The sequence below is a fragment of the Falco punctatus genome (assembly GCF_963210335.1).
Source record: "Falco punctatus genome assembly, chromosome: 5".
Classification (NCBI taxonomy): Eukaryota; Metazoa; Chordata; class Aves; order Falconiformes; family Falconidae; genus Falco; species Falco punctatus.
In genome coordinates, this window is record NC_137584.1 from 45,033,367 (window position 1) to 45,057,849 (window position 24,483).

The 24,483-nt window shown below is 42.1% G+C and overlaps 1 protein-coding gene across 7 annotated transcripts in view; it reads left to right on the forward strand.

Annotated features, from left to right (window-relative positions):
* The window catches only part of SASH1 (SAM and SH3 domain containing 1), a 568,418-nt gene that overhangs the window by 494,056 nt on the left and 49,879 nt on the right, over window positions 1–24,483 (forward strand). For 5 of the 7 annotated variants that reach the window (XM_080388231.1, XM_080388232.1, XM_080388233.1 and 2 more), the window contains exons 3-6: window positions 10,678–10,728; window positions 10,839–10,888; window positions 22,250–22,290; window positions 23,806–23,892. In XM_080388231.1, coding sequence (XP_080244357.1) covers window positions 10,678–10,728; window positions 10,839–10,888; window positions 22,250–22,290; window positions 23,806–23,892 — 229 coding nt within the window. The remainder of the gene's footprint in view (window positions 1–10,677; window positions 10,729–10,838; window positions 10,889–22,249; window positions 22,291–23,805; window positions 23,893–24,483) is intronic. The other 2 variants (XM_080388229.1, XM_080388230.1) reach the window with 1 other exon arrangement.

A 24,483-nucleotide genomic window follows, 5' to 3' on the forward strand; every position in this document is an offset into this window, starting at 1 on the left:
GGGAACAATCTTTCATGTTGTCTTTGGGCCTAAAAAATAGAATACAATGCATCAGAGGTGATTTGAAATTCAGTTTGATAGTAACTATCATGTGGTGGCCAGTAATGAAGACTTAAATATGTAAGGATCTGACCCAAAGCATCTATCAAATACTTTAATTTCAAAGGTAAAGAGAGAATGGCTAATTTAATAGTCTTTTTATCAAAGGTATTTTTTATAGCATGAAGGGCGTATAAATATAGACTAGCAATTTGTGGGCTAATCCTTTTTTGCATTAATATGGTTAATTTGTTTTCAGTTCACTTGTTCAAAAAATTAATTTTCCCCTCACTTTCTAGGAGTCTTTGAAGTTCGCATTCAACTGTCAACCTTTGTCTCTCTTCCCTCACCCCCTCACATTCCTTGAGTGCATTTATGCAGGTTGAGAGTGAGCAGTTCAGTGCCTAGCTCTAGGGAATGAATTCGTATTATCCATCTTAATTTTCAGGTGTTCAGTTTCACATACCTACATAGTAAACAAAACCAGTTTGAATTCAAGTTAAACATTGATTATACTTTTTAAACGGTTATAAAAGGCAGGTTTAAAAAAAAATAAATATATTAAAAGTTTTCCCAATATGACCAGTTTCTTTCCTGCTTCAAGCTTGCCTACTTAGAAAGGATCCTGAAAGAAACTGTTTCTTCAGAATGAGTTTATCGTAGTGGAAGATGTTAGCGAAGAGTCAGTTCCCCATGAGCTGACACAAGTTTTCTGACAGAAGTTTTTTTCCAAACCTTTTCTCATCTGTATTCCTGCTGTTTCCACTGTCAGCGTGGCTGAAGTGGGGGACAGGATCTACCAGCCCTCCATGTTTAGAAGTCATGATATATACAACATATCTCATGACCAGGGATTTTTCATGAAATGAACATAGGGGTCACTAAGGGGGAACTAAACTGGATTAAAAACTTTAAACTGAAAGTGAAAATCAGCAGAAAAGGCCTTCCGAGTCTGAAGCACTGAGAATGGGTGCATTGAAAGCTAGGGCTGCAAGGCTTTCTACTAACAAAGACTGGAGTTCAGGATGTCTGCATTTTTGAGCTTGCAGCTCTTGATGTTTTTAACCTGTGAAAAAGGAGAAAAGAGGCACAGTTTCACTGTCAGTTGGAAAGGAAGAATCTACTTTGCCCCAGTGTTTAATGTTTTGACGTAATTTTTGCATGAAAGGATGCAACAGGAGGCTGTTTGAATTTCTGCATGGAAAGATGAGAAAACCAGTAAATGTGTGTGGGCACAGCCTCATGATAAGACTGCTTGCCAGAGATGTGGGATAACGTGGCTCAGGCCCTGGCTCGGCTCAGCTCAGCTCTCAGTTACATGGTTCTGTTGCCTTTGTTGCCTGCTTTTTTTTTTTTTTTTTTTTTTTTTTTTTTTACTGGATTCTTTCCCTTCCATAAAGCTTTAAAAGAAATATCCATTTCCCGAGCAGTAGCACTAAAACTTTCAGAAATTCTGTGCTGGGTGTGAGAGGCTTAGATCTAGTATAATTTCTTGAATTAAATGAAGGCTTTAGTCCTGTTCTGAAAGGTTCAATTTCATGTTTAAAAGAAAACACAGAGTAGATATATGTGCCTCTATATACAGGCTTTAAAATTAAAAACTTGGATATAGGTGCAGATTTTCTCAGAAACTTATGAACACAAGAGGAGGCCATGAGCTCTGAAGACCATGGCCTGATGGCAATAACGGGCAGCCCAAAGGGTAGCAGTTGTAGAAACAAAGGGTGGTGCCAGGTTTCTCATGAACTGGTGCTTTTCTTCCACTGCCCATGATGCTGTCAAGCTCTGAATTCTGGGTTTGCCCACCACAGCTAAAGGATCCAACAGAAAGAATATTATCTCTTTCATGTGTATTTGGGTTTTGGTTGAGTCTCTGTAATATAAGGTGTCTCAAATAAAAGAAATGGAGAGAACTGTCTAATTTTACTGCCGTAGCCAATCTGCACATTACAGTGACTGTAACAATGGAAGTTTCTGACACAAAATGTATTGCAGGTTATCAGCTTGACATAAATTATTAATAATAAAAAGCGGAGGGGGGAAGTTTTAAGCTAAAATATCCTTTGTTTTCCACCAGATAACTTCTTTGACTTTCTCTTAATCTGTCTCTTTTTTAACAAAGTAAATCACTGCTTTCCCAGAATGGAATTAATGGAAAGTGTTAGTACTTTTTCCCCCTGAAATGAGGGACTTCATTGCTGGTACCCTATGCATCTGTGATATTAGGAAAAAAAATGACCTTTGTGGGTTTCTTCATGAGTAGTGCTTTCTTCTGATTTACCTACTCGTGAATTTCACCAGGGTTTTTAAGGCCTTAGTAACTAAAAGTCAACTGTAGTTTGTGTTTTCTGCTACAGATCTTCTGAATAATTCATTGGTAATTTACTGTTTGGAACAACATCAAGTGAAAATAATGCGGAGTTTTTAAACGTTAGCTGGCACAATAAATGATGATATGAAAGGGAGTACACTTGCAAAAATTCATCTGTACTACATTAACATCCCATTTCACAAGAATCCCTGAGCCTTGAGTGTATTGATTGATTCAGCATAAAAGCTTCCATTCATTTGCAGTATAGATCATCTGAAATGTCACGTGCTGGAGGCACGGTTATTGGTGTGCAGGTGCACAACTACCATATCAGTTGTGATATGACACACAATATGACATACAGTGGACTTGTGTTAGCCTAAGTTTCCACGGTACCTCTGAAAGGATTTATAGCATGGCTGTAGGAGTTTCCTGGAGACATTAAGTCTTAGCCTGGGCTTCCCCTTCTCTTTCCTTGCCACTTTTCAGAAAGAAAATACTGAAGGAAAATTGAGAAAAATGGCAAAGAAGCTTAGTACAAATACAGTACAGCTTTTTGTACACGAGAATGAAAAATTGGTAAGATCTGAAAAGCATTTCATAGAGGGGAATGGAGAACATCACTGAACCTGAGGAATGGGTATCCTGAATTTGAAGAGCACATAAAAACAGATCAGGTCCATCAATATTCAGGAAGAAGTTTGGCATATTCTGCCATGGCTTTCAAGGCGAGGAGCTGTTTGGGATTATCTTATCAATGATGCTGTGAGTGCTTTGCTGCAAAACCACTCTAAATACCTGGCCCTGCTATTACAGGAAAGCAAGATGCGGGGGGGGGGGGGGGGGGGGGGGGGGTGTTATTCACAGAGGTGCTGACTTCCTAATTATTTGAGGGTATCGCTTCTGCTGAGGCCGAGGTACCCACACACCTCCATAGCCATCCTCACTAGAGGGCCGGCAGCTGGGCAAGGAGCCTGCACTTGGCTGACCATACTGTTCCTACCCCAAAGTACACTGTAACACACTGTTGTTTGTTTATTCATTTATTTTCTCCCTTCCTTGTGTCATTTTCCCAAAGGCCAAAACTCCCTCCCTGGGGAAGTGGTGACTCTTCCCTGGGCCCTGTCAGCTCCTGCATGAGAGCAGCCCCTTGCTATGGGTAGCATCCAGTTGGGCTTTGCCTCACACCCCACTCTGCATCACATCCTGAGCCCCCTCCAGCTTCACATTTAACCATTCTTGATGTGGTTTGTTTGGGTATCTTCTTATTCCTCTGAAATGTTGTACCTCATCCTGATGCCACAAACACCTTCGCTATCTTAAAGTCCTCCCTGGAAACCCATGTATTTTGCTGTGTTTTCAGTCGCTATTTCTTCTCACAAAAGTTCTTTTTTGGCCTTACCTGTACGTAAAAGTTGATGCTGACAGACCTGAGGAGTTTCAGGCAAAGATGGCAGGTCTCGCTCATCCTGTTTATACCAGCAAGAGCTCTAGTATAGAAGCAGTTATGTCAGCCTAAGAGCTCTTTACTGTTTTACCATTTGGATAGTAGCTGTAAAACGTAAAATAAATCAATCAAAGCCCTGCTGTGTCCCAATTGCATATATACGCCTTTATATTAATATGTTTTTTTGCACAGACAGCTGCCATATTTCTGGGCTTGCTTCATCTTGGATTGGAAAATTGATCAGAAGGTACTTGATTTCCCTGCTGCAGAAAGCTGTGTTCCCGTATCGACTTTCTCTGAAGCCTGTTGCTGTTGGTGTTTGTGCCATAATTTCGCTGATTCGGCCTCTATTTGTTACATGTGGGCTTACGAGTTAGCACTGCCTTGCTTTTCATTGTTATAGGGCTTTACAAAAGCTGCAGTTTCTTTGTAATTGCTAATGATTTATGTTTTTCAAAACCATCGTGGAATGTTTCTCAGCCCCTGTGGCTTAGTGTTGAATGCAATGTATTTGAGATGGACAAAAACTTTCTGGTTTTATTGTTGGCAGAGGGGAGAGTGTCAAACACTTCCCCCCGTGATGTGTTACATTCAATAGATTCCAGCGTTTGTGTCAAGTTGAGAGGCATGATTCTTCTTCCCTAACTAAGAGTAAAAGCAGACGTGAGTGCTGTAGCAGCGTGTTCGCTCTGAAGCTGCATTTCATCAGTAGTAAGCTAAGTGTTTACCTGTGTCCGCACTGTGCTGTACAAGGAGGCACTGAGATACTTGGACTGTTATTTCTGTATTGTGTAGAAGTATTTATTGTTTGAAATCCCTTTGGTTGTTTTTTGGGGGTTTTTTGTTTGTTTGTTTTTAGTCATTCCTCCCACATAGCTCATTTTCTTGATCCAGAGTTTTGCTGCTGCTACAGGCTGGTATCATTTAGCATGTGTCAGCTCTGGATCTAACGTGCAAGAGTAATGGAGCAGGAAGCCTTCAGTCTTCGCTGAAACTGCTAACGGGATGGTCCAGAGGTTGTGGTTTGAGACTCAAAATGGGACTTTTACTAACCTGTACCACTGGAAACTCACTGAGATGGTTAATTCCCTCAAAAACTTGCTGAGGTGGTTGCTACAGGGATAGGTCTTTTTTTATTTCTTTGTTTTAACCTGTGACCCCATAGCTAGTGACTTGTAGGCAATTTCCGTTACACACTTGCATACCTGCACTGTCTTTGCACTGGGGCTTCCCTTCACCTTCTCCAGAACTGCTGCAGAGGCTGAAATATGGTGCATGGTAGAGAACTCTGGGCAGAATGATTGCTTTCAAAGTAAAACAAACTCTTAGAGACCTTTGGTGCTCTGGCTGTCTTTCAGATGTAGCTTTGTTTAATTGTTTCAGAAGCCAGACTAGAACATGCAGTGCGTGTTTGGAGTAAATAAGGAAAATATTTGGGGGAAGAGACTGGCAGAATTTTCTCACAGAAAATTCTCTGCTGTAGCTGCCTTATTTACACCTGCTGAAATGCTTTCATAGAATTATTTATAAATTTGTGGTTTAGCTATGTCCTTTTTCACTGGTTATGTCACTGAATTTTCCCAGCAGCTGTCTGGGTCTCACTTTGCACGGTTGCTGTCTGCACAGTGAAATTAATCCTGTCTTGGGATCTGCAGAGGAGTGTTTAAATTTATAATTCAGATGGATACAGCTCCTGTGGCAGAAACTGTGAAGAGGTTCATGAATTTCTAATTAGAAGGGATTCATTCAATGAATATAATTTCCTAAACCAAGTTGTGGTGTGGAGCATAGATGAGGCTTAATGTTTAGGTAATTAAAATATGCGTATTCCCCCTAGAATGTGTGAGCCTTACTCTGAGTAACCAGGTTTCCTTTTGGATGCTTCTCTCTACCATGCTTGTATATTTCAGGAGCAGGACAGCAATGCTTTCAGATAGGCAGGAACGTCCCTTATCTGTTATGTTACAAACAGAACAACTGAACTGAAGTTACCATGGGAGGAAGTCTCTCATGAATTCAAAACCTGCCATTCCAGTCAGGAAATGGGTTTCCAGCTTCTTCCCTGGGTATTTAGTGCTTTGTTATTTCTTCCCATATTCGTTTTTCAGGCTTAGCTCATAAATGATTGTAAAACTGTTTTCAAGATTTTTATGAGGAAGGTAGTGTATAAAACTAAAATCACAATATTTAGAAGCCTGCAATGATTTGAATAGAAAACGCATCCAAATGATCACATAAATCGTGGTATACAAAGTAAGCAGAAAAGCTACCTGTCAAGGAAGCTTCTTTCTTGAGCCCCAAGACAAACAACTTAAGGCTTGAAGCATAAGCCACAAATCCTGCTTGTTAAGCTTACAATGCGCATTTTCATTCAAAATGAGAGATTTCTATGAAACACTTCGCCAATTCACACTTCTGCACCAGAGCTCCCAAGCCCTATCAGTTCAGCTCCACAGCTGCTTTTTGCAGCTCCTGCAGCGCGGAAGCGTTGGGGATACCAGGCAGTACCTGGGCAGTGCGATGCCTGCCGACCTTCCCTTCCTTTAGCTGCTGGAGCACAACTTTAGCCAGACCTCGGGACCTCGTCCTGCAGCTGTCTTCTTGAAAGCATCAGCTTTGGGTGAAGGAGGAGACAGGAAGGGGATAGGACTGCTAAGAATATGGCCTTAAAGCTGAGAGAACAAAATGTTTCTGCAAGTTGAGGTTGTTTTAAATAAGCTGTAGTTGACTTGATGGAGGAACCCCTAGTTGAAATTCAGTGGGCTTTGCAGGATATTAGCATTACTAATTTATGACAGCTCCCTCTGGCTTTGTTATCGGTATTGGAGATTCTGTGCTGTGCTAGCTTAGGACCTTCGGGGGAGCTGGACAAGCTGGTGCTAAGCCACCATTTGCCCTCCATCTTACGTTTTCCCTGGGGGTTGGATGCAATTTGTGAATATCTCCATTTTTCCAGAATCTTCAGATCTTGGTTGCTGTGATTAACAGTGTATTGGACATACCTAATATGCACTGACAGTGTTTAAGTACAGGATGGGTGACTTAGGCAGGGCCCCTTAAATCCAGAAACCGTGGAAGTAAATAGGACCTTTGGGAAACACTGGATCTAATCATGTAGTTTAAGGAGTCTGCACTTAATCAGGTACTTTCTCAGATCATTGGGGTTCTTGCGCTCTGCATAGTGTGTAGGTGGCGTGAATGCCTGGTACACCACAGGCAAGCTTTGTGGGCACATGTGGAGGGACACTGCTGGGACAGAAAATACCGATTGCTCTGATGCCTGCTTTGTCTAGACCAGAGTCCTGGAAATGCAGGCTAGGGATGTCTGTTACTGCAGCCGCTCTTTCTGTAATCCCAAGCTCTCCTCTGTTTCATTTTTAAGGTTTGGTTCAGAAGGGTGAAAGATGCACTTTCATGAAACTAATCTTTGAAAATATTTTTTGAAAAGATGTTACAGCATGCTTGAGAGCATGTCAATGGTACAACATTTGCTCAACCTTCTAGAATTAGTCCTTGTTACAAAAAAGGCCCTGATCCTGCTGGATTGAAGTAAACATGACCTGTGGATTTTAACGTGAGGTTTAATGGATTTTTAATTACATGAATACAATTGCTCAAGGCTGGTAAAATTTATGTGTTCTCTATATAGATCTATGCCAGAAGTTCAGTCAAGAGTAGTATTTTCCTAAGTATTTTCCTTTGTTTTCTTGTCTAAATAGCAATAGGAAGAATACCATTCTGCTGGAAAGGCGGGTAGGACTAATAATCACAGCAGTACAGAACCAGCAGGTATTTTGCATTCCAGCATTGCAAAGTAGACCTTTAGAGGAGGGAGCGGAGAGTTGTCCTTGCTTCTGTCCTCCACAGTCATCTTGATCCTATAAAACTGCTCCTGTTCTTCCAGGGTGGGCTTGACAGTCAGTGAGAAAAAAGAAAGCATATTCAGTCAGCTTTTTTAGGATTTTGTTGCATGGGATGCAGATGACTATTCAGCTGAATAGTTTTAACCTGAAAGTAGTGACTTTCTATTTAATTGCAATTTCAGGCTACAACTTCACATGCTCAAGCAAAAGTCTTCTGTAAAGCCTTGGGAACCCAGATAGCATCTTTTAAATGATAGTTTACAAAAACTAATGTATTAAAAAAACACCAACAAACGAACACTTACAATAAGCAGCTTTTTAAGGCAATAGATAAATCATCAGGAAGTTGGGATCTAAAAGCATGTTGGGGACGAAGTGGATTCTCCTGACTGGTATACTGAAACTTTTAAGATGGGATAGCTGATAAAATGCTCTTTTGTTTTTTGATCTGTGCAGCGGTGTGTGGCCAAACAAGGCGCTCATGAATGGGAAGTGTTTGGACCATGGGGCTTGTCTTTCCTTCCCTCCTTGTGGACTGCTAGGCAGAAGTGGGAGAGTGCCCAAGGAGGATTTGCAGCGGTATGCCTACAGTCTTTTCCAGATGCAAAACCTAATCAGATTCCATTTTGACAGAGCTAATGGGTAGAAAAAGGGATGTCTTGTGCCAATAGCTATTTTTGCTTTCCTGATCTGTGAATGTCTGTGGAATTTCCCTGGGTTTGGTCCAGCTTCTACTTGACTAGAAGAGTCCTGTTGGATCTGTCAGTAAGTGAACGTGGTTGCCTTTTCATGGTGAGTTCCACTCAAGGACTTAATTTCCCTTTTTGTGCTATAAAATCAGCAAAAGCAGACATGCAGACCATGTATGGATAGGCAAAAGAGAAGTTAGAGAGCTGGGTGGAGAGGAGCCTAATGAAGTTCAACAAAGGCCAAGTGTGGGGTCCTGCAGCTGGGGAGGAACAGCCCCCTGCACCAGTACAGGCTGGGGCTGACCTGCTGGAGGGCAGCTCTGTGCAGAAGGACCTGGGAGCCCTGGTGGACAGCAAGTTGCCCACGAGCCAGCACTGTGCCCTGGTGGCCAAGGCCAGTGGGATCCTGGGGGGCGTGAGGAGCAGCATGGCCAGCAGGCCGAGGGAGGTGATCCTCCCCCTCTGCTCTGCCCCGGGGAGGCCCCATCTGGAGTGCTGTGTCCGGTGCTGGGCTGCCCACTTCAAGAGAGACAGGGAGCTACTGGAGAGGGTCCAGCAGAGGGTCCAGAGGTGGTGAGGGGGCTGGAGCATCTCCCTTGTGAGGAAAGGCTGAGAGAGCTGGGCCTGTTCAGCCTGGAGAAGAGAAGGCTGAGAGGGATCTTATCGATGCGTACAGATCTCTGAAGGGTGGATGTCAAGAGGCTGGGGCCAGGCTCTTTTCTGTGGTGCCCAGAAACAGGACAAAGGGCAATGAGCACAAACTGGAACACAGGAATTTCCATCTGAATCTGCGGAAAAACTTCTTTAATTTGAGGGTGAGAGATCACTGGCACAGGCTGCCCAGCGAGGCTGTGGAGTCTCCTTCTGTGAAGACATTCCAAACCTGCCTGAACATGATCCTGTGCAACCTGCTGTAGGAGAACCTGCCTTAGTAGGGAATTGGACTGGATGATCTCCAGAGGTCCCTTCCAACCCTGACCACTTTCTGATTCTGTGAAAGCCCCCCAGCAGGGCAGTGACCCTGTGTCAGCCATGTTCACTAGCAAGCACATGGCAGTGAGCTGTCCTGCGCCCTCCTGGCTGCCGTGGCCAGCCGTGCGAGCTGGCTCAGCCGTGTGATGGCAGAGTAGGCTTCTGTCTACATCTTGCAAACTTTCTGAGCAGGTTAATCCAACACCACTTTGTGGCAGTCAGTAGTAATTTCCTATTTAGTATTAAAAGGCTGCATTTCCAGAAAATTGTGTCTGCTTTTCTTTTTTTGTAGTAAATCTTAAGAACATTTTGTCATCCTTCCTGTAAAAAAAGGGCATAGGAAGTACAGTTTCATAGATGTAAGAGATTTACATGTAGACTGAGGAATGCATGAACAAAAAGACCTCCAGTGTTGAGAAATAAATCCACATCCTTTTTTAATTTTTTTGGAGCATGTATACTACTGTGGTTGCTTACTCGGCTATGATGGCCTTTGGCTTACAGTGCTTACTTTGCAATAACTTCACCAGGGGTAGGGCTGGCTGAGAATAAACTAACCATAAATAGGTTCCCCCATGGTTTCACATGCAGATCACACAGCAAAGTGTAGTTCTCAGTACTGACAACTATAATTTCTTCCTCAGTTCTAATTGGAGTTTTCCCACTGCTTCAGCTAGGCTCGTTAATAGTACATGCCTTTTAGGCAGCTGGCTTGCAATCTTAAATTAGATATCACCAGTGGGACTTGCCTCATCTAACTTGAGGCAGCTGAAACCTGTCAAACGAGTTGTTCCTTAAGAGTTCTGTCTTTCTCCATTGACTGTAAAGAGAGCCTGAATGACCAAGTCCTGGGGTAGGTGGTTATGTCCTAGATGTTTGAAGGAAGGCATTGAACTCTGGTCTGTTGACAAATTTCTGTGCAAGAAACTGGCCTTGCTGAAATGTATCTGAATCCTCTCAGTATTTTTAGCTCAAACAATGCTCTTTTAATGCCAGATTTCCCCGTATATTCTTCTTGAAGGTAAATTTTGGGAAATGGCACTTGAACTGAACTAACAAATTGTGTGATGATCTAGTGAAAATAAAACGTTCCTCTTTCTATTTCGTTTTGAATCACTTCTGTCTGGCATTTTTACCTCTGTTTATATTCTCCAGTGATAAGGATAGAATTAACTGTTTTACTGGAGTATTTCAGAATTTATCCTGAAAGTGGTTCCTTCTGGTGAGGTTAGTGTTTCCCATTTGAATGGTTTTGATGTAGTCCTACATTCTGTTTTTCTTCCCTTTTTCTCCCCTTAAGTTCTATTCTTCCTAGTGTTTGGAGAGTTCATTGACCTGACATTTGTTCTGTTTTAGGAGAAACCTGATGCCAGCCCCGCATCTCTACAGCTGCGATCCCAGATTGAGGTAAGTACTTTGATTTTGATCATCCATTCATGTTTGTTTGTTCTTTGATTTGATACTGGGTGAAGGTTGCTCTCGTGTCTGCTCTCACTGCTATGTGTCTTCTTTTGCAGGAGTCACTTGGTCTAAGCAGCACCACATCAACACCCGACACTGAAAGAAAGTAAGTGAAGGCACAGGAGGTGAGAAAGGAGGGAGGGGGAATTTGTATGTTTTCTTTTTCCTCGAAGTAAATTCAGTTTAGATTGTATTGGTGTTTCAAGGTTTCAGATCCAGCTGCTATTAATGAAACCTGTTTTGGAACCTGCTCCTTCTTTTGTTCTCGTTTGGCCTTTTATTATTTTGGGTTTTACAGGTGAGGGTTATCTTTTCTCCCCTCTGTGAGTGCTTAGGGTATGCATACACCAAGATGACTGGTAGTGATTTTTTTAGGAACATCACTGGTTTCACACTCTCCACAAATTAAACCTGCTTAAAAAATAACTTTCTGTGACTAGACCTAAATGCAGCCAAAAAGAGATAGGCGAGGGGAAGGGAGAGTTACTTAAATCACTTTCCTTTTCCTGTGCACTCCTGGGTTTGTAACTGTGCTTTTGAAGAAGGTGCCAAGGGAATGAAGTATTTAAAACCAAGTTAAAAGGAGCTTTAATTTTAGCAGTCCTTAATAAAAACCTCTCTGTGAGGATTGAGAGGGTTTCTGTTTACTGTCACCTCCTGCTGCAATGTGTGTGCTTGTTTTCTGCTCCTCCTTCCTTTGATCCTAAGATCTTGGATCCCTACTGCTAAGGGTAATGTGCAGCAGTGCATGAAGACAACTGACACTGTATTTCCAGTTGCCTGCTCTTTGTGGGGTAGTGCCAGCTGGACTGATTCAGAGGGAGTATGTGGATTCCAGTTGTGATGTGATGCGCTTTTGTAAGGTTTAACAGTCTCGCATTTGAATATCTTCTAGCGATGCAATGCTGGATGGTAATAGGAAGGTTGTAAGAAATTGCCTCTCTTGCTCTTGCTAGTTCAGTAGGAGCATCAGTCCCAGAGGGAGCTCTGGTGGATGCGGGATGTGGGACTCATCTCAGTGCTGGCGGTATAGAAATCAGGTGTACAATAGGGACCAAGCTGCTTAGGGGCTTCCTGTGAGCTTGTCTGGAAGCTGGTTCATGCTAAAGATCTTGGAAAGTGATAAATTCTCTTTTTGAGGTGCCTTGTCTGTCTTCATCACTCAGAGAGAAAGCAGTGATGGTTTGCTTGCGGTAGATGCTCTTTTTCAAAACAGCTTAAGACAGATAAGGTCAGTTTTACCTTGGATACCATCACTGCCCCCATGTTACATGCTGTTAACAGAGAAAGCCGGGAAGGCTTAGAGTTTGAAAGTGGTGCTTCAGATATTGAAACAGGGAAAAGGTATTTTGAAGGATACCTCCCTGTCCAACATTATAATGAAACAAGAAGTGCCAAGTGGATGGGATCGTAACCTGGGAAGTAAGCTTCCAAGGTTATACTGTAATCATGCTTTTTTCTTAGTCTCAAAGCACTTTCCCCATGGGTAAATATCATCATCTCACCCCAGGTAAATAATAAGATAAAGGCCTTTCAGGAGGACCGCACACAGCTGGGAATAAACTCCTCTTACAAGTTCTAGCCAGCTTCCTAAATTGTGTCTCTGTGTAGGTGTTGTACCACAAATAACTGAGTGAGAAGATAGTACAAAACATCTTCTGAGTGACTATTCTCAAGTGCCCATTTACCTCTCTGAAAGGAAATTAACCTCATTATCTTAGTTCACATAGAAGGGACCTGTGATTTTTGTGGACCTTTCAAGAATGTGCCCCGTTTGAGGATTTTTCAGTCAGTTGAAGGGCGTAGATGATTAACTTGATCAGACATAGGAGACAGGCACAGAGCAGGTTGTGTCAAATATTTATGCAGTAAGAAGCAAGGCAATGTGATGCACACTAATTGGGCAAGGTATTGAAAATGATAAATGATACCTACTCAATACTATACAAATTATTCAGAGCTGAAATTATATAAGCTTGTGCTGTTAGTTGACAGCCTGCCACTTCAATGCTGGTTTCATCCCTCTAGCTTGGAGGGCTGAATTATCACTGGAATTTTCCAGGGTGTCAGAGTTTATAAAATTGACCTGCAGGAAAATAAATGACCACTTCAAGTCCATCTGATATGTCTGTACTTGCTACTAACATGTTGAATTTGATATTTTTCAGGGAAGGATAGCATATTGGCCTTTGAGAGGGTTTGTTGGGAGTTCAGTGTTTAGTTTATGGCTTTCATGTGAATTTGCTGTGTGGGCATGCTAAGAAACAGGAAAGCTTGTCCCTTTGGGGACACTGCTTTTGTGGCCCCCTCATAATGTGTGAATGATCTGGGGTAAACCTTTTACAAAAGTTCTTTTGTTGTCAGAAGACTCCAGTTTGCCGAACCTGAAACTCGATGCAGATGTGCATTGGTTTCTCATGTTTGAGAAACCCAGAAAGAGATTTGGGGGGACAAAAGAAAAAATTTGTCCCGGAATAGCCATCCAGATTTTCAGGAGCTGAAAATTCTGTTGTTGTGAGTACTCTTTTAAAGCTCAAGTAAAAGCTTGCCCGAGGAAAGTTTATATTTCTACATATTGAAAATATAAACATTTTCCTAGGGTGAGGTGAGTTTTTGTTGTTCCTGGTCTGGTGTTCTGAGCACGTTGGTTCAGAAAATAAAAGCAGTCCGGTGGAAAAGCCTGTGCTGGGATAGGGAGGAGGGAGCAAACAGTCAGCTGGAACGTGGTCGCTCTTGGTAGCTCCCTTGCCCAGTGCTGCTGCCTGCACACCCTGCAACTTAATGCTACCGAGGTCTAAAGTTTTAAAATAACACACCTGAATCGTTGTTTAATTTGCCAGAGTTGAAGGATTCCAGAAATAAAGAGGCTTTGAGGGAGTCTGGAAGAAGCTATGTTTGTTTTAACCTGGTTTGGTTTTCCATTTCTGTGGTGCCCAGCTGAAGGGAGAGCCTGACAAGCTCCACTGTACACTGCACTGAAAACAGATTAGCCTTGGTGGTCTGTGGTAGGAAAAAATCCTGTTTCTGTGGACAAGCAGTGTATGTTCAGTCTTGCCTTGAATCTTACTAACCCTGCTGCCCAGTCTGTTCAAAGCCAGTGTGAAATAGGCTGGTGCCCTCAGTCCAGCAAGTTGCTCAACAAGTCTCTGTCAAGTGGGTGATGTGCTGTAACACAGAGGAGCAGTGGCAGTGCCTGAAGGGAGGCAAAAGGGGTTAAGTGAGCCTGGAGGCAGAGTTGCTTGTCACTTGAAGTCATTGTCCCTCCAAAAAGCATTTGGGGCAATACAGCCTTCCTCTACTGACAACACTGTTCCTGTTAACTAGTTGAAGCTACAAAAACCTGCACATATGAACCTGCTTTATCCATTATAAATGCCCTACCAAAGATGGTTTTGGTTTGATTGATCCTGACAAAGAGAGAAAAATCTTCACTCTAGCAAAGGCCTCTGAGATTTATGTAAATAACAACAAAGGCTACTGATGTGGCCTGAAAAGCTATCCATAAACAGCATAAAACAAAGTCATGTTTGTTCAAACTTTGCCTCACAATTGCTTTGTTTTTTTGGCCATACTGGAGTTCCTTCTGTAAATTGAAACGGTTGGTCAAGCTTCTGAGTCGTATAATCAGCAAATAACACAAAGCATGGAAGAAGATGCTTGTAACTTTCTTCTGTTAATAATAAATTTCATTTTCCTTGCCCTTTCCAAGATTCCCATCTTTTAAACTGCATTCTTGCTGTCAGCTGTGGTGCTAGCGTAACTTTGCAGATTCTCAGCGTGCCTTCAGCAAAGTGACGACAGTGATGCTACTCATTTTAAAGAAAAATCTCCCCAGAACAGCAGGTGCTCCTGTATGGACACAGTGACTTCTGGTTTTGCCAGAAGAATCATCAAAGTAACAAATATGCAGTAAATGTGTTCTTAGCAGTTACTATGGCATCTTTGTCCCCATACCATGTTGATCTGGGGATGTATTGTATATACAATCCTTATTATTTCGAAGTGATGGCAACACCCCAAGGATGTTTACTCAGGCAAGGGACTGAGCAGGGTTTCTCATAATTGTAAACAGAGCATTTAAAACAATGTAATCCAGCTTTTAGCCTGTTCCCATTTTTGAGCATTCAAGTCTACATGACAGACTGATGAGCTCTGCATGTTTGCCAGGAAATCCAGGTTAAATCCAGTCCCCTGAACTCAGGCTTCTGCATCCTGATTCTCATCCTGTTTTTAGAAGAACTGGGGATGTTGCAGGGGGGAAGCTGTGTGTTTTTCCTCTTGGGAAATAGATGTGTTTGCTGTCAGTTTGCTCCAGCAGCTTCTGGGCAAGTTTCAAATGTGGTGTATTAGACAACTGCCAGGAAAGAGAAGGAAGTGGGCAATAGACCCAAGAGCACTTCATATAGATAGGATGAGGTACAGACATTCCTATATAATTTTTTTTCTTTGCAGCTGCTAGAGAAAGGAAGGACAAAAAACAACGTGTGAGGTAACAGTTGTGGCTGTATCTGGTGTTTCACAGGCATTCCCACCACCTTCACGTGGCTGTGGGTGTTATGAATTGTCACCTCCTACATGAATCACCCGCTGTTCCTTGAACTGTACCGCTCAAGCATGCTCCTGACCAAGTAAATGGTCATACTTCATATTGAGTGCCACAATTCATCCTGCTGTACTCCTCAGCCTGTACTCCTAAATCCCAGACTCTGCCAGAGCAGGGAGTTGAGCAGAAACAGACTTTTTGAGCAGAAGGTGCTGGAGAAAAGCGCGCACATGTGGGGTGTAGGCGGCACAGGGCAGCATTGCTCAGGGGCTTTGCATTCCCCTGGCATGGGGGAGCTGCTGTGCCTCTTGGCAGCTGTGTCCTCAACACTCGTGTTTCAGCTGCTCCCGAGAGTGAATGTCTTTGTCGTCCTCTCTGTGTGTGCAGGATGTCATACATCTTCAACCAAGTTCCTCACACATTACAGTTTAGCCAGATCTCTGTTGGGAATGTCAGAGGAGGAGTTATAGGCTGCTCAGGCATTATGGCTTTCACTGAGGTCGTTAGCAGGCAACCAGTGAGGCCACAACACAAGTGGCTGCTATCTGCACACTATCCTCTCTGCAGGAGAGACTATTGACTGAACCAGTTTTTAAGGATTTTCTGCAATGGATGTGCTATAGTAAAGCCAGTCGCTGTCCTGTAGTATAAACTTGAACTCCAAATCAGCCTAAGGCTGGGAGAGTGCCCGCAGTTCAGTGTTCCCATCTTCCACAGTGATTTTCAGTGAAAGTAGCAGTCTCTTTAAAAATGGTTTGGTTTTGCAAAAGGGTTCATGCAAGGCTCAGTACAGTAATCTACTGGCCTGTGCCAGTAGTTTTTAACACTAGATTTCCTAATCCTCTTCCCCTGCAGCATCCAAACTGCAGGTCAGACTTTGAATGCAGGAGGTTATTAAATTATCCCTCCAGGTCATGGAGGGGGGTGCTTAAATTCTATCACGTTTGATTCTGGCAACTTCTCACGGTGCCCAAATTAACTTTGGCAGGTATTTGTAAGCTCATCTGCACAGAAACAGGAGTGCAGGTCTGACAGAGGACGTGAGGCAGAGACAGGGCAGAAACTGAGAAGAACAAAGCCAAAAACAAACAAATCCCCCAAACCAAGGATGCTAAAAGCTGTGCTTAATTACTAACAGAATAAATTGTTCCTTTTGCATAGTTTAAAAATGGCAAGGAATATTGGGAGAAAAAGAAGAGCGAGCTTGCTGTATTTGAGATGTCTGCATTTAAGATAGGGGTATTTTAATACCCCATGCTTGCAGGAATCAAAAAGAATCAGTGAATGTGTATGGCCCTGTTTTCACTTGTTTGAGGCCTGATTTAGTCAAAGCCAAATTATTCATGCTGCCTTTAAACAGCCTCCTCAAGAGAAGTAGGGCAGGAAACTCCCACAATAACCCGCACAATGGGAGTGAGAGGCCAGCCAAACACCGCCTGGGACACGTGAGGAGGGAAACCAGTGCGCCTTTGAGCAGCTGGGAGAAGATTTCAAGCCTGGTAATTTTGTACGAGGAAGCATGAAGGGTGCCTTTCACGAGAAAGTCCAACTTGTTGCAGCTAGTCGACATGGCACATAGTGAGCAACGAATGTGGAACAGGGGTGCATTGCGTGCAGTACGTTGGGCCCTGCTCTTGCTGTCGAAGAGTTTTTAGCTGGCAATTGTCTGCCTCCTGGTTGGGACCAACCGGCCAGTTATTAAATTTGTGACGTAGCCCCATCTGCCTGCTGCCAGTCACCAGACCGAGCCCGTGGGACCAAACGTGGTGGCTTCCGTGCTGGTAATGGTAGAAAACACACATACACACACATGGCCCACAAGCAGCTCAGTGTTTGTTTCCACTGAGAAAGTTTTGACCTGCTTAAAGAGCCATTGCTATGGAAACCTAATGAGAAGATAATTGAATGAAACGTCTTTGCTTTTGGTCCCTTTCTCACACTGGTGCCAGCAAGGTCAGAACCTTGCAGGCCTGCTTTCTCTTCAGGTTCATGCAAATTTGATAAAAATACTAAAGGCTCATTTTCTTCCCTGTGCCAGCTCTGGTTAGATAAATTATCTAGTATTCAGTCAGGAGCAGTTACAAGTCTGTCAGTTTTTCATACTAATTAAGTGACTGGGCCATTTCTAATGCACGCAGATAACCAAATGGCTTTGCAGCAGAGCCAGCATGGGCTTTTGCATCAGTTTATTCACTGCTATGAATGTGCATAATATTTGTAGATTGAAAGTCCCATCCAAAGCATTTTCCTCAATGGGCTATAAATAGTCATTGGAAAGGAATAAGAGGGCCACTATCAGTTTATTGAAGATCATAACAGTAGTGGTTTCATTATCAGATGGTGCTGTCTATGCACCTGTGGATTTTATGGTCCATAAATGAGATGCGGCCATGTGTTAAAGCACATCTGCATTTAAAATACTTAGTGCTGAAACAAAAACCCATCAGAAATCCCATCATTCTCAGTTCCCATGTTTGTTCTGTTTTGAGAATGATGAGCTTTCAAAAATCAACAGGCGCATTCATGAAAGCAGCACATGGTGTCACTTGTTTCCTTTCCCAGTTCTGCAGTGTACCAGCACATTCACGTCTCGGGGCACATATGACTGTGTCTATTGTAAAATCAACCACTCTGTATGTGAGATAAGCACTGGTGCTTTACTGTCCGAGATCAGAATCAGTCCGGTGTTAACAGGAAGAGCTGTAGCCTAGTAGCTCGATGCAGCCTAGTTAAAACCCATCTTAATAATAAGATGGGGTTTATATATATTTATATATATAATACATTCTCAGTTGACTTGTGATACAAATCTGTGCATTGATTCTTCCCTGCGCTCCAAGTTTTGGAGCCTACCTCCAGGATTCAAGAGTTAACTTATAAAAGGGAGGGATTGCTTACGTATAGCAAAGTCATCCCCACTGCAGCGCTTTTATGGAAAGATAGATTCAAAGACAGTTTTGGATGCCTGGCTTTGCCATTGTTCATACAAAACCCACAGGCTGCAAAAGAAGAACCAGAAGTGCCCTCCAGAGGCAGTCCTCATGTCCAGACCTTTGTTGTCAAAGAGGTCTGGGCTCTGTCTTTCAAGCACCCCCTTAAAAGCAGTTAGTTTTTAAAGCTGCCCTCCCTTTCTCTACCTACTGTTGGAAGTTTGTCCAAATAGTTAGGAAACGTTAACTCCTCTTTTCTGATTTTTTCCAGCTTATGTCTACTTGTTCCTGTTCCTGATTTATTAATAGGCAGTAAATTAATCTTCTTGCATCTTTCAGTTTTGACAGACTGAACAGGCAAAACTTCTCTAGGTTTCTGTCAGGAGATAAGCTGTCCCATTCCCTGACTTTTCTAATGGCTTCTCTCTTTACAGCTTCTGGTTTGAATTCATCTTTCTTGAGCATGAGTAATGACAGTTGTACAGCTATTCCCATATGTTTTCCTTCTTTGTACTGCCATCGGAATTTCCCATCCTTATGCCTTTTAGGATTAACATGCTGGGTTTTTTTCTCTGTCATCCTTTCTCAGCTGGCATCCCCAGGTACACTATCATTTGCAAACCTCCAGCATTTGAAAGACTGTGTTCTGTGTCAGTCCTTTTTGTGTACTTGCACATTGTAGCATTGAATGTAAACTCATTTCTGTTAAGCCAGTCTTTCTAAGCAGCTAGTTCCTGGGGCAGGTTTTCCACTCTGGCTGCTGCTACCACTAAATTTTCTGTTACTGATCACTGACTGATCTGATGTAGTTTACTAAACCCTGCTGAAACCCATCATCTTTCTAAGAGAGTAATATTTGGTTACTCCCCAAAGTAGCTCCATTTTTAGATTGCCTATTGTGCTTCCTCCCCTTATTTGTTTATTTCAGGACTTTGGTTCCAAGAGGCCCCAAGTATTGGCGTGGAGATGGTTTTGAATTTGTCAGATTAATGAATTAAAGTTTTGACCCATTCTGCAGTCCACTTCCAGAGATTATGGGTTGATAAGAAAGTACTCCTTCCCTCTGGCCATAAATCTTTTTTTCTTCCTTCTTGTTTGAACACATACCCATACATTTCTGCTATATGCTGTGACAGAGTACATTCCATGTGAAAGCTTGCTAATGAAGTTGTACATCAGACCACAACAAAAATGAAGGCCTCCATGGTGGAGTAATGGCATTTGGCTCCCTTTCAGACACACAGTGCTGAAACTTCTGCCAAGTGTCACTGCATCGTTAACTTTCAGTACAAGTTATCAGTCTGTGAATGGAAGAACACAAATCACTTTCAGTGCACGTTCACAGAGGAGCTGCAGATTTAACAAAGTAAGAGAATGTAATTGGCAAATCAAACATGCATCGACTCTGAGATACCGTGGAATTTTTCACCAGACATCTAGGAAGTAAAACGCTTGATTGATTTCACTGAAGATTTTTAAGCATCAAGAGTTGTCTGGTGGAACTAAAAAGCAGGTGCCTTATCAGGCTCTATGTGTTAGTTTTGTCGACATTTCCATCTCTTCAGGCCAGCTGTTAGCATTTTCAAGGTCAGCTCAGGCATGGAAGATTTCCTTTTTAGGGAATGCATGAAATGATAATTGGAATTTGCATCCTCTGATGAAACTCAGCATAGTTCTTAAATCAGTTATAAATGAGAAGGTGGTCTGCTTGCTGTGGATCCTACTCTTCTCATCACACCCCCTAGCTCAGGCACATCAGAAGTTTGCTCCTACTGCTCTTCCCTTTCCTTGGAGGCCACCATGTGATGAGTTGGTGGCCTGAGGCTCATTCCCAGTGAACAGATGTCCACATCACAAGCATTACCACTACACCTGCTATGTACTTGCATCGTTGTTAGCAACTGCGCCAAGAGAAGAAAAGGATTAAAATGGATTTGGAGCTGAAGAGCACAAGAGACTGCCTCTCTGCTTCGAGGCTGATTTCACTAGTGAGGCAGAGTTCTGACAGATTTCATTTTCTAAGGGTGGTGATTTAGTGCATTTCATAGATACTCAATTCATTTAAGATAAATAGAATAACTGCTTGATGGGTGACGTTTATGCTCGGGTGCAAAATGTGTAGTGGATTCATTCTGTCAGTTCCAATGGGCACATGGCTTTGTTTTTATTTGGTTGCCTCCCTGTACAAGTCCACATACTTTTTACCCGATTTACCTTTATTTAGAAAAGTACTTGCTGACAACTTTACTTTTAAGTAAAGTTTTTAAGTGTCTGGATGAAATCCTGGCCCTGTTGAAAGTCTTTAAATTTTGACAGTGGCTTTGCTGGAGTTTTTACCCAGAAAGTATGGGGTGGTTTGTATTTTGTTATTCACGCTTCTTAAAAGCTAAATGTTTGGTGGTGTATCACCTATAGCATTAACTTTTCCCTTTCAAGGGTAAACTTTGTCAGCAGGGAAAACAATACTAAATGTCTCCTTCTGTCTTGCTCAATGCAAATCTGAAATTTGGTTGCTTCAATTAGTTTTTAGTTTGTACTGGATTAAATTTTTAATCAGTCTGAGGCTGAAGGAGGTTACAATTCAGAGCTCTGCTGTGCCAAGCTCTCCTTGTCTAGATGAATTTCTGAATCAAACTGAAACTTCATACTGTCTCATTTTCCCTTCAATGATGTCTTTGCAAATGGATGAGCATGGTTTTCATGCTTACGAAACGTTGGCCAGTAATTGCTTAGATCTTCTAAACTCTGACCTGGCTTGAACTAAAAATTTTAAGTGGTTTTACTGAATTGATCAAAAACTCTTCATTGCCCTCTTCTGGGGACCTAAGAAAACGCAAGGAGCCTGTGCAAACACTGTGGACAGCAACAAGAGCATGGCTAACATGTATTGTTATATGGCCTCATTCAAAGAACGATTTGGCTTGAGGTCTTCTCAGTACGCAGGGGGTATGCATGTTTCCATTCTGCATGGCTGCAGTATAGTCACCGCACAATAGGGCATTGTCATGTCGTGGGGCCGAGCGCTCAGCAAAGACACTGTGCAGCAATGCTTTGCACTTGGAGCCTCCAGCAAAGCCATTGAAGCTGACAGAAGTCATTTCACTGGCTTGGCACAGCGTGGTTACATAGCGATTCCCATAGAAAGGCTTCAAAGAATAGCCCAAGATTTGGTAATTTCTATTAGCTCCATTTATACCAACAGGAAAAAAAAGGCAATGAAGCGGGGTGATGTTGTCTCATCAGAGATCCCACAATGAACCGCTGGCACTGAGTTGGAATCCATTATGGAAAACTGGTTCAATGAACATAAAGACTGAGAACAAAAGATTTACTTACTATTTTAGTGGGTTGTTTGTAAAGTCCATGTTCTGTCTCTCCAGCTAGCTTTTGAGGAAGGGAGCATGCACTGCTGGGAAAGCACACAGAAGGGACTCAGGAGAAAGCTGTAGTCTCCAGTCATCTGTGGTCACACTTCACTGGTCTGGACAAGCTTTCTTCGCCTTGGTTTTCTGTGTCTACTCCTCTCATCCACACAGTGGCTTCTGAAAATGTAATGAGTGCATATTTATAAAGCATTTTCAGATGAAAAACAAATAGGCTGAAAACAGTTAACACAGCTAAATAAATACAGCATCCCAGTGCTGCAGTTTCTAAGGCAGCCAAATTACTGTTTTACAAATGGAAAGGAGGAAAGTATGTGAAAAATTGTTTTTCTGAGGGATCCCTAGACTGCTTTGCCTTAACCATGGGTTTCTGTCAGTATGTATTTTTCTCCTTTTTTTAAGGAGAGGAGGAACTTTAAGAGGGGAACTCAGTTACTGTGGTCAGACGAGTGGGTCCAGGTTTTGTTTCCAACTTGCTGTGTTGGGAAGAAAAGGGAAGAGAAAACAGCTCATGATACATTGTGTGGAAACTGTAATTTACTGTAATCAGACAGCTCCCACGAAATGTGAGAAGCCTGCATCAGTAAGTGAATTTCTCTTTTTTGTCCTAGACTCTCCATTCATAAATCCAGTTCGGAAGAAGGCTCTGTAGGTCAGTATATTTCATTTCATTTCATGAACAGGTTTTGAGTTTTGCTTATTCTGGGATGTGAAGAGCTGAGTAAACACAATGCTGGCAGAAGTCAGCAGCATTTGTGTGTATGGGGAGGGTGAGTCTCAGCAGCTTTAAGTTGGATGTTGGGTGCCTCAGTGATCACTGAGACTGTCATGTGTTAAATACGCATCTTTTGACTTCTATTGAATTTCAAATGTCTGCATGTTAGATTGCTACTAGCCTATCCATTTGTATTGTGAAAATTGCCACCACCAGTGAATAACTGAGGTTTCTGTTATTTTGTTCATCATCCAGAGTGTCTTCCTTTGTTTCTGAAATACTTTGCAATCTTAAATATGTATTTTTCATTGTCTTTCACTTTTTTTCTTTTAAACTTACTATAATTAGTTCATATTGCTGTCCTAACAATAGTTGAGCTGATACAATTCTGGACAAATTTTGTTTTGCTCATTGGAGAGGAAAAGAAAAACTGAGAGGTTTGGGGAGGGGGTGGGTGCGGTGTGTGTGTAATGTTTTTTGTAGAGACATTTCCATACAGTTAAAACTTAAGATGTGTTTCTGAGAGTCAGTAAACCCAGCTCTAGGTCTTCTAGGGTGAGATCCAAAATACTGTAGTCACATGCTGAAGCTCAGCGGCAGAGTGTAAACTGTGTTCCTTTTAATTTTTCAAAAGCAGAGGGATGAAGTAACTCTTTATCAGTAGCATTTCTACCAGATCAGGCACAGTGTGTTCTCTTGCAGGTGGCATAAACTTTATAGCATGTGCCTTGGTTAATTCAACAGAACAGAGTTATATGCCCTGCTTTGAGCCAGATCCCATTTCTTTTTTTAGCCAAAGTATTTAATTCTGGGCCATCAAGCCATATGTAGATCTGATACTAATGGACATGGAGACCCAGCCTTGTGCAGTCCAGGCATACCAAGAGCAAGAGTCAGATGTAGCTGACAGTCTCATAAAATTTCTCATGCCAAGTAGCAGGATGTGCGTGTGTATGGGTGTGCATGTGTGTGTGCATTTATATATATGTAAACTATTTCTTTTCTGTATAAATGTGCACACGCATACTAGAAAATTACTTATCTTAAGCTAGGCTTAAGCTGCATAATTGTGGTTCAGTTAAAGAGAATAAACCAACAAAATACTTCAAAACCACTTCCAGACTTGACATTAACAACTGAACAGATATCAAAATGAATGTAAAGTATTTTCTGTTTATAATTCAGAATATGTAAGTTACTGGCTTATCTCAGTCCTCTATAGCATTGGCAATCATAAAAGAATGTGCATTTCCCTGAAATAGCTACGTCAGCATAGTTCTAGTACAGAATAAATCAAGAAAAACAGAAAAATTGAGATTTTTTTTATTCTTGTTTTTGACTTAGAAAGTACAACTTAATGCTTGAAAGCTTCTCTAGCATTCACTAACTAATGTTTCTTTCTGAAATTCTTTTTCCCTTTCCCGTCATCCTCCCTCCCCACTTTTCTTTCAGGGAAAGCAGACTGGAAAAAGAAAAATAAGTTTTTTTGGCAGAATTTCCGAAAGAACCAGAAAAGTCTAATGAGGCAGACTTCAAAAGGTAAACCTTTTTTAAGGACACACAACCTAACCATATAAAATAGAAGGAGCCAGCATCACAAAGGAGTAAAATACATTTGGAACCGTGTGGCAGTTGGGGGTCTGTGAATCTGGAAGTGTTACAGGTTTGGGTCATTGTGGCAAGGCTCAGAAAAGTGAGTCATATTTTGTGAGAGCACAGGAGTGCAGACGTGAGGCTGGGGTGCCTTCGGTCCTGACTGTCAGCAACAGCACATGCACAAAGTTATGCAGTTAATATGTATTTGTAAGTAGTATCTGTAAATGAACAAGACGGGGTTTTTTTCACATCCTGACTTGATGAAAGAAATGCTGATCTGTTTTAATTGGAAGGATGTTTCTTCTTTCTTGGGTATTTGGTTATTTTGACCTGTTTGCTTCAGGATTGATGCCACTTAAACTGTCAGTCGTCTTTCTCTAGTTCTTCTCTGAAAGATGCAGCTATGCATTGCTTTAAGTATTTCCCTTCATACAGAAAATTTCTGTTTCCCCACGTGTATCTGTTAGATCCTTGTGTTGCAAACATGCTTCTCCATGTCATTATGTCTCTGTTCAGCTGGATTCTGAAAGATGA